The sequence below is a fragment of the Camellia sinensis genome, chromosome 6 (genome assembly GCF_055761805.1).
Source record: "Camellia sinensis isolate YWXY chromosome 6, ASM5576180v1, whole genome shotgun sequence".
Lineage (NCBI taxonomy): Eukaryota > Viridiplantae > Streptophyta > Magnoliopsida > Ericales > Theaceae > Camellia > Camellia sinensis.
Window position 1 is genome coordinate 187,352,028 of NC_138966.1, and position 15,071 is coordinate 187,367,098.

Below are 15,071 nucleotides of genomic sequence, written 5' to 3' on the forward strand. Positions count from 1 at the left end.
TCTCTGGAAACACAGTTAATAGCATTTTATAATAACCTTTCATAAATTAGGGTTTCAATTTCGTAATAAAAAGCTACCTGAATTTGAAAAAATTTATTTCTGTGTATTTTGAACTTATTCTTCAACATGTTTGTGTGATTTTATCTGTAAATTTCTCTGGCATTTGAATTTCTCTGATTTTTGATTAATGTAATTTTCTTCTTTCAATTTTCTCTGGCATATTTATTTTCACAACAATTTTTTGTGTTTTTATCTTATTCTTGAACATGTTTCTGTAATTCTGTCTATAAATTTTCCTGCTCCGTAAATTTCTCTGTAATATGTATTTTTAATTGCAATGTCCACCTTAATCTAGAATGTCTATTGCTTTCTTGCCCCTGTCTAAATTTCTCTGGTATTTATAATTTTCTCTGACCACATCACATCACTTTCCTCCCTTGTGTCTTTGTCATTTTAAATTTTCTCTGGAATTTTAATATTGTGGACTGGAATGAATGTTTCTTCTTGGAATTTTCTCTGCCATATGTACTTTGAGAAAAAGTTATTTCTCTGAATTTTGATCTTATTCTTGAACATGTTTCTGTCATTTTGTCTCTGAATTTCTCTGCTTTGTAAATTTCTCCGGAATATGTATCCTTCTCTGCAATGTCAATTACACTCTTGCCCCTGTCTAAATTTCTCTGGTATTTATAATTTTCTCTGACCACATCACATCACTTTCCTCCCTTGTGTATTTGTCATTTTAAATTTTCTCTGGAATTTTAATATTGTGGACTGGAATGAATGCTTCTTCTTGGAATTTTCTCTGCCATATGTACTGTCATTTTAAATTGTCTCTGAATTTCTCTGCTTTGTAAATTTCTCTGGAATATGTATCCCTCTCTGCAATGTCAATTACACTCTTGCCCCTGTCTAAATTTCTCTGGTATTTATAATTTTCTCTGACCACATCACATCACTTTCCTCCCTTGTGTCTTTGTCATTTTAAATTTTCTCTGGAATTTTAATATTGTGGACTGGAATGAATGCTTCTTCTTGGAATTTTCTCTGCCATATGTACTGTCATTTTAAATTGTCTCTGAATTTCTCTGCTTTGTAAATTTCTCTGGAATATGTATCCTTCTCTGCAATGTCAATTACACTCTTGCCCCTGTCTAAGTTTCTCTGGTATTTATAATTTTCTCTGACCACATCGCACCACTTTCCTCCCTTGAGTGTCTCTATCATGGTTAATTTTCTCTGCTTGTGTATGTAAATTTTTATCATGGTTAATTTTCTCTGCTTGTGTATGTAAATTTTTCTTTCATTTTAATATTATGAATTGAAATTTTCTCTGGAATGGAAATTTCCTCAAGAATGTGTAATTTTCTCCAGAATGTGCATTTTTCTCTGGTATGTTTATTTTGTTCAATTCTTGATTTCAATATGGTGTACTTCTCAGTGCCATGTTTACATTACTTTGTTTATTTTATCTTGGCTAATTGTGGAATGCAAATTTTCTTTCACTTGCCATGTTTACTTTTTTCTATCATTCATTTTCTCTGGTATGTTTACTTCTATCTGTAATTTAAACAATTATTGAAAATTTCTCTCCCATGTTTATGATGCTGTGTTGATTTTCTCTGACATGTCAAATTTTCTGTAATTTTTCCTTATCTGTAATTTTCTCTGGCATCTCCAATTTTCTCCCTTATCTGTAATTTTCTCTGACATGTCCATTTTTCTCTGGGATTTAATGTTGACATCTCTATGCTTTAATCATTGTCTAGAAATGGCAAAACGTAAAGGCAGCGAAACACCGGAAACAGCAAGCAAAAAACAGAAACTGTCTCAGTCTTCTTATGGACTAGGATCAAAAACCAGCAGCAAAACACTAGAAACACCAAGCAAGAAAGAACAACTCTCTCAGTCCTCTTATCATCTAAGATCAAAAACCAGCACTAAAACACCACAAACTCCTTCCCAAAACACACAAGTCCAAGCTGATGAAGCAACTAGCATCCAGATGAGTACCCCAACTTCAAAAGACTCAAGCTCAAAGGGGAAAAAACCTGTTAAACTCCACAGAAAGAGAGCTCACTACAGCATTCAATTCCGATCCAACCTCTCATCTGTCGTCTCCTTCTTTCAAACACTTAAATTCAGTTCAAAACATCTTCTAGAGCTTCAAAAGACCTCATTCTGGTATTTGATCCAAGCTCTAACCACTGGAAGGATGGATCCAAAGAAATCTAGGAAATCCGATGATGATGTAGTTGCCATAATCCAATGTTACAATGAAAAAACAAAAGCATTCACAGTTGGGAAGAAGAACCTGAGCTTTACAACAAATGACATGACCTTGATTTTTGGTTTGGAAGGAGGTAAAGGAGCCATGTCATTAAGATACTCTAAAAAGCCAAAATCTGCATTCCTCAGGAGAAGATTCCAAAAGGACACAAGGCTCACTGGTCCTGTTCTTAAAAATGCCTTGGTCAAAGCAATGAAAGGCAAGCAACCAACTGACTTCAAAGATGTAGCAATCATTGTTACATTGTACTTGTGTCTCACCCTATTTTTTGCAACAAGTGGGAATTCAATAGGTTGGGTTTTTATAAAGTATGTGGAACCTCTTGAATCAATGAAACAGTATGATTGGCCGGATGCAATCACATCAACATTGATTGATTCTATCATGGCATTGCACAGAACTCTAGAAAAAGTTACGGGGTGTGTCATTGCATTGCTGGTAAGTATAATATCCATTCAAATTTGCAGTTATCATACTTACAAATTTGTGCGTTTACAAAATTTTAATTACTTAAATTTTCATCACAGTATTGGCTATGTGAACATGCAACTATCATTGACTCAGAAGACAGTAACACAACAGACTTCCCAAGATGTGCCAAGTGGAACCTTCAAACCTTGACGAAACAGCTGCAGAAGACACCAGTCCACTCTCTTGCACCTCGACAGGTTAGATTCCTATTGCTACCGAAATCTCAGTGAAATTTAAAAATTTCTCTGACCACTGCTTTCTTTCCCTCCTTGTGCATTGATTGATTAAGATTAATTTTCTCTGAAATATCAATTTCTGTTTTCTTCTTTGTTAAACAGTGGTCTATTTCTGCCATTGTAATCAATTTTCTCTGCCATCCAAATTTCTCTGACCACAATTGTAACACATTAACTTATATGCCCTGATTCATTTTCTCTAATATCTGAATTATGTTCATTGTTACATAATTTTCTCTGGTCCATCAAATTTTATCTCCTTGTGTGTAATTTTCTCTGCCCATAACTTGTGTGCCTTGCATCTTTGATGAACACTGTTTATTTCTACCCTTCTAATGAATTTTCACTGGAATTCAAATTTCTCTGACACAAATATAGTAAAACATTAACTTATAAACACTGTTTATTTCACTGTTTCATAATTTTCTCTGCCCCATAAAATTAACTCCATGTCTCTAATTTTCTCTGGCCCAATACAATTTTCTCTGAAGTTTGTTTCCAATTAGTATCATTTAGATGAATTTTATTTTCCTTATTTGAATTTTTTCTCTCAGTGAATTTTGTAACATTTCTCTAATAAAAGAGTCTCCTGTTACAGATTGATAACAAGCAGCTAGTCAAAAACCCATCTGAGGAGTTCTGTCTTGGCAAAAAGACGAAGAAAGAATTAAAAAAGACAATTGTCATATTCAAGGAGACATTACAAGATCCATCTGAAGATGGAGGGAATGAACAAAAAGAAGGCAACACAGAAGAATTCGAAGCCAGCAATGCACAAGAACATCAAGCAAGCAGCACAGAAGAAGAAACCACCAAAGAAAGTGAAGAAATAGAACCAGAAGACAAAGAACAAAATGAACAGAAAAAAAAAGACAGTGAACAAGAAGATGAAGATGAAGATGAACAAGAAGAAGAGAACAAGGATGAAAGTGATGAAGAAGAAAATAATGAGCCGATGGACCAACAACATGATGGCATTTGTGGCTCAACAATGCATCAGCCTGAAGAATTTGAGGAATCAAAGGATGCCCAGATTGCTGATCTACGTCAAAGACTGAAGGCACTGTCTCAATCTAAAAAAGAAGAAGACAGAAATTGGATAGAATTACTTGCTGAAAAGGATATTTCAATAAGAATCCTGACATCACATAACTCAGAACATCAAGACAAAGAAAGCACAATCCGAATGAAACTAAGGATGTTGGAGGTTGAAAAAGCAGACGATGCAAAAACAATTCAACAGTTGAGGTGTTCAAATTCGGAGCTTGAAACTGAAAATGCCAAATTGCATGAACAAGTTCAAGAACTATCTGTCCAACTAGCAACACAACCATACCGAACACCAACACAACTTCAACCACAAGGTTAGTGAAAATATTGAGCCACAAAAAGTTATGTCCTTGTGCCATCATAACTCAGAGAAATTTCTATTTATTATAATTTTCTCTGTCATTGGTAATTTTCTCTGGAAGTTATATCTCTCTCAACACATTAGTTATATTTCTACTGCTCATTTCATTTCTCTGTATATTTTCTTATTCCATTTTTGGGGCTTGTTTGATTTTCACTGTGTATAGTTGGAATGCAACTGGAACAACAACCAACAACCCAACAAGAGCAAATGCCACACAAACAACAACCGAAACAAAAGAAGAAACTCTATGGTAACTGCAAAATATTGAATTAAATAAATTTACATATTGAAATATCATCTGTTGCTTCAGCGAAATTTCACTTTTCCTAATATTTTCACTGCCTACAGTCAAAAAAGATCCAACCTTAATGATAAAAAATTTAAAGGCAAAAGAAAGGAAGGAAAAGCAGCATGATCCAGAATTCCAATATCCGAAAGTTGCGAAAGTGACTAGAGCTTCAAAACAAGCTGCAAAACAAGTTGAGCAAAGCACGAAGGACAAAGAAGTGCTTGATGCTGATGCATACGTCTTGCCTCAACCTATAAACATCACAAAATCTTGGGTCTTTCCACAAACTCTTCCCATTTCAAGATTGATAAAAGATCATATAAAAGACATCTTGCAGCACATATCAAATGTGTCTGGGCTTGAGTAAGTACAACAAACAAAATAGAACATAACAAACAACAAATTACAAACTTATGTTGCATTAACAACAATTCAATCCCTTCTTTGTCAACTTGTAGAGCTTTAATTTGGACAAGTGAGTTGAATATCATTACCTTTGAAGACATTGGAAACCTCATAAAGCAAAAAGAAATTGCCAACAATGTAAGTCTTTCCCTTTCATCAACATTTCTCTGCAATGTTCCATCAGCCTTTATAAAACAATATTACAATTATAAATCATATTTTTCAGGTCATTGATGGCTATGGAGAGATCCTTTTGGCTGACCAAATGAGAGAGAAACAACAACCAACCTCATTTTTTTTCACATCCATGTGCTTAGTATGTTACTACTATTTTATTTGATTTTCTCTGGAATTTACTTTCTACTTTCTCTTCTTAATATACTTCTTGAAGTCAGTTGTGTCACTAACAAAACCATTTTTTGATTTTCTCTGAGCACAGAATTTCATCAACATGACAGCAAATCAAAGTTTTCGAGTGTCCTTATTTGACAAGCATATTGAAACAGCATGGAGGAACTATAGGTTCCTTCATTTCCCAATAAATACTGGAGGTAATGAGAAGTCCACACATGGAAATCACTGGACCTTGCTTGTCCTGGACAAACAAGACAATTTATGGAGGTTCTACAACTCACTGAGGCCACGGAGGGATGATGCAGAAGACAAATATGTCAAAGATGCAAAACAATTGGTAACGAGTGCAAATTTCTCTGATCCATCATCATCTTTATGTGATGATAATTTTCATAGAATCCCATTGACTTGTCCGTAAATTTCTCTGTTATATAAAAATTATTTTTTTGCAGCAAGATTACGTGGAGAATTTTTTGAAAGCTTGTCTTGAAAGAGACGCTCAATCACAACCCTCTTTCAAATTAATAAACTCACAAAACACAAGTTATGACTTTGAGTATGTCAACAATGCTCCACAACAAGAAAGCGATTCGTAAGTTTAATACATCTATAAATAAGATAATTTCAGTTGCATGTTTCTTAAAACTAACCATACCTATAATTTGTATGCAGTCTGGATTGTGGCCTCTTTGTCTGCTATATAATGAAACAATATAGCAAGCATGAACCTATCAGCTCCAAATTGTCCACACAAGAGATAAGGTTGATGAGGGCAGAACTCATAGAGAGATTTGTGACCGAAGTTGGCCGGTCATGGACTGAACCAATTGAAATACCCCCAGAAGAACCACAAATGTAATAGTAAAACTAGTGAAAGGAAGACAATGTACATATGCACACAGAGAAAATTGTCTCACATATATGTATATATCCTTTCTTGTTGATACATTGAAGGAATGATGATCCTTGACGAATATGTATATATCCTTTCTTCACTAATCTAAATTTCATTTTTTTTTTTATTTCGACTAATGTAAATTTCATACCTATCAATGGTTAAATATATATATATATATATTTTTTTTATTGTTATTCATAGAGAAAATTGTCTGCAGAAATTTCTCTGGTATAAACTACCAGAAATTCACAGAGAAATTTAACTTGTATATATGATCATGTAATCTGTAAAACTTTGTGTTGGTACAAAACAATCATCAAACTCAAAAAAACATAAAGCACACAGTAATTTTATCTGCCACTGGAAAATTTCATTGCATGAATTTCAAATTTCAGAACACAATGCCCATATAGTTTTCTCTGATGGTGAAAAATTTCTCTGGATGAAAATTTCTCTGGCTTTGACACAAATTTCTGAGTTCAAGTGAGTCCAGAGAAATTCTTCCCTGGTCCAGAGAAATTCTCAACTCAGAGAAATTCCAAAAGAGCTTGATTTTGTTTCTTGGTTGTACAATAATTTTTTGAATGCTCTGTCTGCTGTGCACATTTCTTGAAATGACTGATATGAAGCTACCAGAAATTTACAGATAAATTTAACTCATATCTCACCAAAGAAGGTGCCTATATGATCATTCAATCTCTAATGCACTGTGTTAGTACAAAACAATTATCAAATTGAAAAAACACAATCCACACAGTACTTTAGTCTGCCATTGTCAAATTTATGTGGATGAATATGAAGCTTCAAAACACAACACACAGAATTTTCTCTGCCATAGGAAAATTTCTCTGGATGAATTTGACAGGTACTACAAACCCACTGCCTATAGTATATATCAACAAACACACTTTAACTGATATTGAAAAATTTCTTTGGATGAATTTGATTGATATTATTATATACACTGTCCAAAAAATAAATTTCACAAAACAAAATACACAAAGTAATCATCAAATGTATTATTCCATCAATAAAATGTATAATCCTCAACTATTTAACAAAGGTTCCTTGCATGTCCTCTTGTTATGGTGACCAATACACTCACAACGACTACACTTAATCACCCTTTTAAACTCTCCAGTAGAAGCAATTCTGTTCTTCTTCGGCCTCCCAGCAGGTCTTTTGCTCAATGGAGGTAAAATCATAGCATCTTCAATGCTACACACAGGTTTTTCAACAGTTGGAACTGGGCCAATCGAAAAGGAGTATGCTTGACAATACATATCAGCATGAAAAAATGGTTCAACAAATGAATTCAAATTCTTTCCACTCCTAAAAATTGCAGCAACAGCATGTTGACATGGATACCCATTTATTTCCCATTTTCGACATGAACAAGTTCTCAACCCAAGATCAACCATAACCGAAGGAAAACAATGCACTTCAAAGACATTATCAGATGATAAACTCACATTCCATGTCCTCCCGTCCAAAAAAGACTTCTCCAACACACTATCCATACGAGGACACAAAATTTTATTCCATTTACTAGAGAGCAGCCTCCTATCAGACCTCATATTCATGATTTGCAACCGTATCATGTCCACCAAATTTGTTATTGGCAAGTGCCGAGCTTCTCGTATCCATGAATTGAATGACTCAGCAACATTTGAATACATCTCACCATAACGTTTCCCTGCAAAATATGCATCACTCCAATTTTCATATGGTAAACTTCTCAAGAAAACACTCACAATGTCTCCTCCCTCACTTTTTAACTCATTTAACTTGAAATGAAATGATGCCTTTGTTGGAGCATATGCACATTCTGAAAACTTGGACACAATCATCTCCCTAACCAAATTTGTGTTTCCACATGACAACTTATCCCTCAAATTTCTCTTTAGATGTTCCAGACAAAATCCATGAAAGCAGTTAGGGAAAAACCTAGCAATTCCCTCCACAATTCCACAATGTCGATCTGATATGAAACTTATCACCCTTTCTGATCCTAATACTCCATATAAATGTTCAAGAAACCAACACCAATTGTCTTTATTCTCAGCATCAACAACAGCAAAAGCTACAGGAAAAAAACCTACAAAACAAATAGGAACAAGCATATTAGATACACACATGCAGGAGAAAAATAGAACAATAAACAACCAGAGAAGTTTGACACTGCCAACATCCAGAGAAAATTCACACATTGGCAACATCCAGAGAAAATTGAATAAGTGACCAGCTACAGAGAAAATTCACACAATCATAATATACAGAGAAAATTCACTTAGTGACCACCTACAAAACAACAGAGAAAAATAGAACAATAAAACAACCAGAGAAGTTTGACACTGCCAACATCCAGAGAAAATTCACACATTGGCAACATCCAGAGAAAATAGACTTAGTGACCAGCTACAGAGAAAATTCACACAATCATAATATACAGAGAAAATTCACTTAGTGACCACCTACAAAACAACAGAGAAAAATAGAACAATAAAACAACCAGAGAAGTTTGACACTGCCAACATCCAGAGAAAATTCACACATTAGCAACATCCAGAGAAAATTGACTTAGTGACAGGCTACAGAGAAAATTCACACAATCATAATATACGGAGAAAATTCACTTAGTGACCACCTACAGATACAATTCACACAATGACAACATCCAGAGAAAATTCATACACTGACAAAAATCCATTGAAAATTCTCACAGTGGCCACAACAATAGAAAATCCACACAGTGGCCAAAACCAGAGAAAATTCACATTCACTCAATTCCTACATGTATAGAAAATTCACATACTTAGATAAAAATAGATATATTTACAATTACCTTCATTCTCATCTTTCCCCGTTGCAGCAAGCATAACTCCTTTGTATCGTCCTTTCAAAAATGTTCCATCAAGAAAAAGTAATGACCGACAATATTTGAAACCAGCAATGCATGCATGAAAAGCCACAAACACTCTTTTGAAACGCTTGTTATCTTCAAAATCTAACTCAAAACGACTCCCTGGATTGTTCTTCAATGCCTCATCAAAATACCACCGTAATTGATCAAATGACAAACAAGAATCCCCATATGTACTGCATTTTGCTTTTTCAACACTCAACCAACCACAGTTATAACTAATTGAGACCCCATACTTGTCTTTCATTTCTTTCACAACATCCACTGGACGAGTTAAAGGTTTTGCACTTACCTCTTCAAGTATCAGCCCAGAAACCAAGCTGGAAGTCATCCTCGAATGTTTACTCGTACGAACCGCCACACCACACGTATGTTCATTGTTCAAAGTCCTTATGTAGAAGAACCCATTTGTTTTTTCAACAGAAGCATGTACACGCCACATACATCCCCTTGATTCCTTATATGCACATTCTGCCGTAACCCTCAGCTTGTCATTTTTAACATACGTAAACTGAAAACCAACCTCAATAGCATACTTGCATAAAAAAGTACGGAACTCAACCACACCACCCTCAAACTTTTGTCCAACACTCGTAATATTATTCCGCCAACTAGCCGACAATAACACCTTTTCTTGGTGAGAACAAAACTTAGAGAGTGAATTCCTTTTAACATCCACCAGCCTATCACACTCACCATCCACAACATCTACCCAATTAGACCCCACTTCATCCTCTTCATCAGAAGCACTACATCTACTAACTGAAACATCAACTATATCAACACCGCGTGCACAAACAACCCTCAACATATTCAGAAAATCAATATTATTTCGAACCATACAATTCGGATGGCCCAAAATAGAATATGAAATACACATACTCTCAGGTTTCAAATTCTCCCATGTTTTACACAAAATGCCAACCAATTCCTCAAAATTCAATTCGCATGAAACATTAATGACAATAGTATCATTCCCATATTTGCACAGCAACAACACTGCACTGTCCATTGAAACTGAAACAAAAAACAACAAAAAAAATCACAGAAACACTTCACAAGAACAACATAAATGTCCAGAGAAATTTCTAAAAATTATAATTTTCTCTGAACTTAAAATAAAACTCCAAAGACATCTACAAACTGATATTCAAGATGATAAAAAACAAAATCACAGAAACTTAATGAATCACAGAGAAATTTACTGCTAACAATTAAACACAATTATAGAAAAAAAATCACATAGAATACAAGTCCAGAAAAATACTTTTCTCTGAACTACAAACTGAAAGTGAGTAACAAACTTACAATTTTCTCTGAACTACAAATACAAGTATAGAGAAAATTATGAACTTACATTCACTTTCTCATGTTCTATCTCCATTACAAACTTCTAATAATATGTCCATATGCACTTATAATTTCCTCTGGACTACACAAACAATAGTGCAGAAAATGAAATTTCTCTGGTTTGAAAAAACATAGAACACAACTATAATTCATCAGCATGTTGATAAAAAACAGAGCACCAAAAATGAACTCTAAACATCAAAATCACCTACACTGTCAACACTATCTGAAATTGATCAAAAAACAAAGAATGAAAAATTAATTCCAAAAATAAAAATCAACTCTATCAAGCTGGCCTCTCTCTAAACAAAAATCAAAATCCATTTGGAATCTAAATCGAAAACAAACCTAATTCAACTCAACTCAAAAACCTACGCGATCAACACACTGTCAACACTCTTTCACATTGATTAACAAACAAATAATAAAAAACTAATTCCAAAAATAAAAATCAACTCTATCAGGCTGGCCTCTCTCTACACAAAAATTCAAAACAAAAATCAAAATGCATGTGCGATCTCCATCGAAAACAAACCTGATTCAACTCCACTGAAAATCTACGCGATCAATACACTATCACACCACTGAAATCTCCGACGAAATCTCCAACAAAATCTACACGATCGTAGCAATCTTTCTCGTCAACTCCACTGAAATCTCCGACGAAATCTCCACCATAAAATCTCCACTGAAATCTCCGACGAAAACTCCGACAAAATCTCAACTTCAAATTCGGTTTCCAAAATGTATCAGTTAAGTCAACCATATAATATTCAAACAAATTTATGTTATAAAGGAAGGGTAATTTAGGTACTTTATAACCTAAAATAAATTTGAGGGACCTTAGCCATCAAAACATATTATAAAGGACCTCTCCTCATATCAAAAGTAGAGGAGAGACCTTAGGCCAATTTTTCCTTTTCTAAAATGCTTTAATATTAATAATTAATGAATTAAAACTTATAAAATTAAAAACACAACAAAATCAATTCCTAATATAAACAAATCATTCAAAATCCTAAATTTTAAAATCAAATCATAAACTAACAAAAATATATCTTTTAAAATCCTAAACTAGACCGTCAATTTCATTCATTATCTACTACTCAACAATACAATTAAAGTAAAATAATTCAAAATCCTAAGCTTACGTAAAAGTAATTCTTCATTAACTTTAATATTTATCCAAAATGTAATAATGAAATAACAACATTCCAAGTTTAAATTAAAATAAAATAAAATAAAAGTCTAAGTACCGACGGGCCTTGTGGGTGCGGATTAAACCCGCAGCCCGTTTGCAATCCGTAATTATGTCATATTCCAAACCGCATCTACCCACATTGTGTCGGCAAAACCACCCGCATTGTGCCTGCAAAACCGCCCATTTGTATGCTTTTCGATTCGGGTTGTACAGTCCGAATAACCCTATGTCCAGCACTAACTCGTGTAGTAGTACATGTAAATTCAAATGTTGATCCAAATCCAGGGCAAATTAACAATCATAAAGAAAAAAGTGAGTTATCAAAATTTAATTTTTATTTTTGTAGTAAGAAAAAAAAAATTAAAGACACTCATCATTTTCATATAATTTTCTATTTTTTGGGGCAAAAATTATTTTGAAAATATTGTTTGATGTTTATTTTTGTCATACTTGTTTCTAATAGATTTTGAAGAGTTAACCAAACAAGATTAAAGTGCCTTCATGAACTAGGTAATCATGGACAATGGTTATGAAACACCAATTCAATAATACGCTCGATTGGGTGAAAGATAAAATCGGTCTTATTCATTATTTTTTAATGATCTTATTGATTAAGAGTACCACATACGCATATTATATTATACATTGAAAATATTAAATAATTTTTCACAAAAATAAAGGCCTTGTTTGGTTTCATTTTCATAATTTAAAAAAAAAAAACTAATTAGATAAAAATTGAGAGGGTAATTTATATGTAAATTGGGCCGAACTGAGTGATGGGCCGTTCTGTGGGCCACAGTAAAAAGGGCTGAGTAAAAGAGCTTTGTAATTAGCCCGGTCCAGAAAGAGCTTTGTAGTTAGCCCGGTCCAAAAGAGCTTTGTAGTTAGCTCGGTCCAAGAGAGCCTTGTATTTAGCTCAGTCACCGCTGTTAGAGTGATGGTCGTTAGCTCGGCCATACCCTTCTGAGCCGAAGTATTTTGAGCTTTTTTCAGGACCTTGTTACGGTTTAGCTCGGTCCAATCTCGTTATGGTTAGCACGGTCTCAGCAGGAGAAGCCGATGTGCACGCAGTGAAGGGGAGAACCGAGCTAGGTAAAGCTCGGTCATTTCAGCCAGTATAGCATGGCAGTGAAAACTCGGTCGTTTTGTCATACCACCGAGGTAAAACCATCTCATTTGGTTTAAGCAGTGAGAGGGGTGTTGAAGGATAAGAATTATCTTTCAGGAGTGTGACTCCTAGGAGGACTCTGTATGGAGGAATAAGAGTCCTACTAGGATTGTGCCATGCGGAACCTATAAAAGCTCATAACATCACCTATGGAGAGGTAATACAACTTTGATTTCCGAATACACAAAATTTTTGTCTATTTGTCTATTTTGCTGACTTAGGCATCGGAGAGGTATCTGGCACACACCCGCCGGCTAGCTCACGTTTGTGTTTTCATGGAGTAAAGCGATGATGTTTGGAGAAGCGCAGACTTGATCAACAGGATTATACGAGAAGATTATTTCTTGCTCGTACAAAAATAAATATCAAAAAGATATTTTTAAATTTTTTGAAAATTAATTATGGCTTTCAAAAAGATAAAATAATATAAAATTGATAAGTGTTTTTGAATTTTCTTATTTCTTTCACTAAATTAATTTTTAAAATAAAAAAATTTCTGAAAATCAAACCAAATATGGCCAAAGCTTCTCATTTGACTGTTATATATTTATCTTTCTCTTCAAGTATTTTTAGCAAGGGAATATAAAAGGTGGATGAGTATTTTAAGATCAAACAAGCAAGAAAAATTAACACAAACAAGTGAAAAAACAAAAAAGGGAAGATTTGTCCCAATCTCATATTTGGTATCTTCCTGAATATGATTCCATAACCTCTCTTACCAATCAAACTTATAAAAAAATTCTTCCCAAATACTTGAAGAATATGTTGTCAACTAGGAGAATTTTTAAACATAATTTCTCAATCTTAAATGATAAAAAAATCAATAGTTTGTTGGAGGGAGAATCATTACACATCATAGGAGGTTAGGGATTCAAAATTTTCTACTTACACGTTGAGTCGCATTCTTCTTATATTTGTTTAAATTTTCTCTTATAGATTATGTACGGGAAAGAAATAAACCTTCTCGTATAATCCTGTTGATCAAGTCTGCACTTCTCTGTACGTCGTCGCTTTATCACCTGAAAACACAAACGTGAGCTAGCCGGTGGGTGTGTGCCGGAAACCTCTCCGATGCCTAAGTCAGTAAGCTTGACAAATAGACAAAAGCTCTATGTATTCAGAAAGCAAAGTTGTGTAACCCCTCCAAAGGTGATGTTTGTGAGCTTTTATAGGTTTCGTGTGACACAATCCTAGTAGGGCTTCTACTCCTCCATGCAGAGTCCTCCTAGGATTCATACTCCTGAAAGATAATGCTTATCCTTCAACACCCCCCTCACTGCTTAAACCAAGCGAGATGGTTTTACCATGGCCGAACTCCAATATGACCGAAGTAATCATGGTTATGCTGAGCCGCTGAGTAGGCCGAACTATCCTTAGTTCGGTTCTTCCTTTCGCTACACCTTATCTCGGTTCTCCCATGTACAAAGAAATGGCGTGGTTAGACCGAGCTACCGAGTAGCAAGGTTCTGACCGTTCTAACCACAATACGCCATGACCGGGCTAACTCTGAGACCGGACTAACTTCAAAGTGTCTTTAGACCGGACTAACTTCAAGTCTCCTCCGGGCTGGACTAGCTTTGGGGTTTTTGGACCGGACTAACTTTACAGCCTTTTTACTCAGCCTTTTGTATTGCGGCCCATGACGGCTCATTACCCAACTCGGCCCAATTTTCATATAAATTACCCTCTCGATTGCCCCTTAATTCCATCTACATAGCGTGATAGGGATTACCTGTTTTCTCAGCCGAGCTAAGGTTTTTAAGCCTTTCCAGTCGAGCCAAAACCTTTTAGCTTTTCTAACCGAGCTAAAAACCCTTTAACCTATCCAACCGAGCTAAAAAACCCTTTAGCCTATCCAACCGAGCTAAATTCACGCCGGGCTCTAGCTGTCCGGTCAAAACGTCTCTTCAATCACAGCAACTGAATCGTTTCTCCTTCCCAGGACATGTGGCACGCCCTTACTGGCCTATCACAGCTGGCACGCCGCCCTCGTACTTCGCACAATTTGAACAGTTCTCGCCTTTTGCCCCTTCTCTTTCCACAAAACAACCCTTGGCTAGAGAATCACTTAC

The 15,071-nt window shown here is 35.0% G+C and overlaps 3 protein-coding genes across 3 annotated transcripts; 2 read left to right on the forward strand and 1 right to left on the reverse strand.

The window, feature by feature from the left end:
• Positions 1-1,900: 1,900 nt before the first annotated feature.
• Positions 1,901-4,139, forward strand: LOC145793907 (uncharacterized). Its single transcript, XM_082876805.1, has 4 exons — positions 1,901-2,728; positions 2,818-2,958; positions 3,596-3,818; positions 4,132-4,139. Exons 1-4 carry the CDS (start codon positions 2,006-2,008, stop codon positions 4,137-4,139), a joined length of 1,095 nt encoding a protein of 364 aa, XP_082732931.1. The 5' UTR covers positions 1,901-2,005.
• A 640-nt stretch (positions 4,140-4,779) lies between these two features.
• On the forward strand, positions 4,780-6,422 carry LOC145793908 (uncharacterized). Its single transcript, XM_082876806.1, has 6 exons — positions 4,780-5,063; positions 5,159-5,243; positions 5,332-5,421; positions 5,545-5,796; positions 5,912-6,051; positions 6,132-6,422. The coding sequence occupies exons 1-6, from the start codon at positions 4,780-4,782 to the stop codon at positions 6,316-6,318; spliced, it is 1,038 nt and encodes a 345-aa protein (XP_082732932.1). The 3' UTR covers positions 6,319-6,422.
• Positions 6,423-9,164: 2,742 nt separating this feature from the next.
• Positions 9,165-11,399, reverse strand: LOC145793909 (uncharacterized). The gene is made up of 2 exons (XM_082876807.1): positions 11,166-11,399; positions 9,165-10,297 (listed from the first exon to the last, which is right to left on the reverse strand). The coding sequence occupies exon 2, from the start codon at positions 10,290-10,292 to the stop codon at positions 9,165-9,167; it is 1,128 nt and encodes a 375-aa protein (XP_082732933.1). The 5' UTR covers positions 10,293-10,297; positions 11,166-11,399.
• Positions 11,400-15,071: the final 3,672 nt, after the last annotated feature.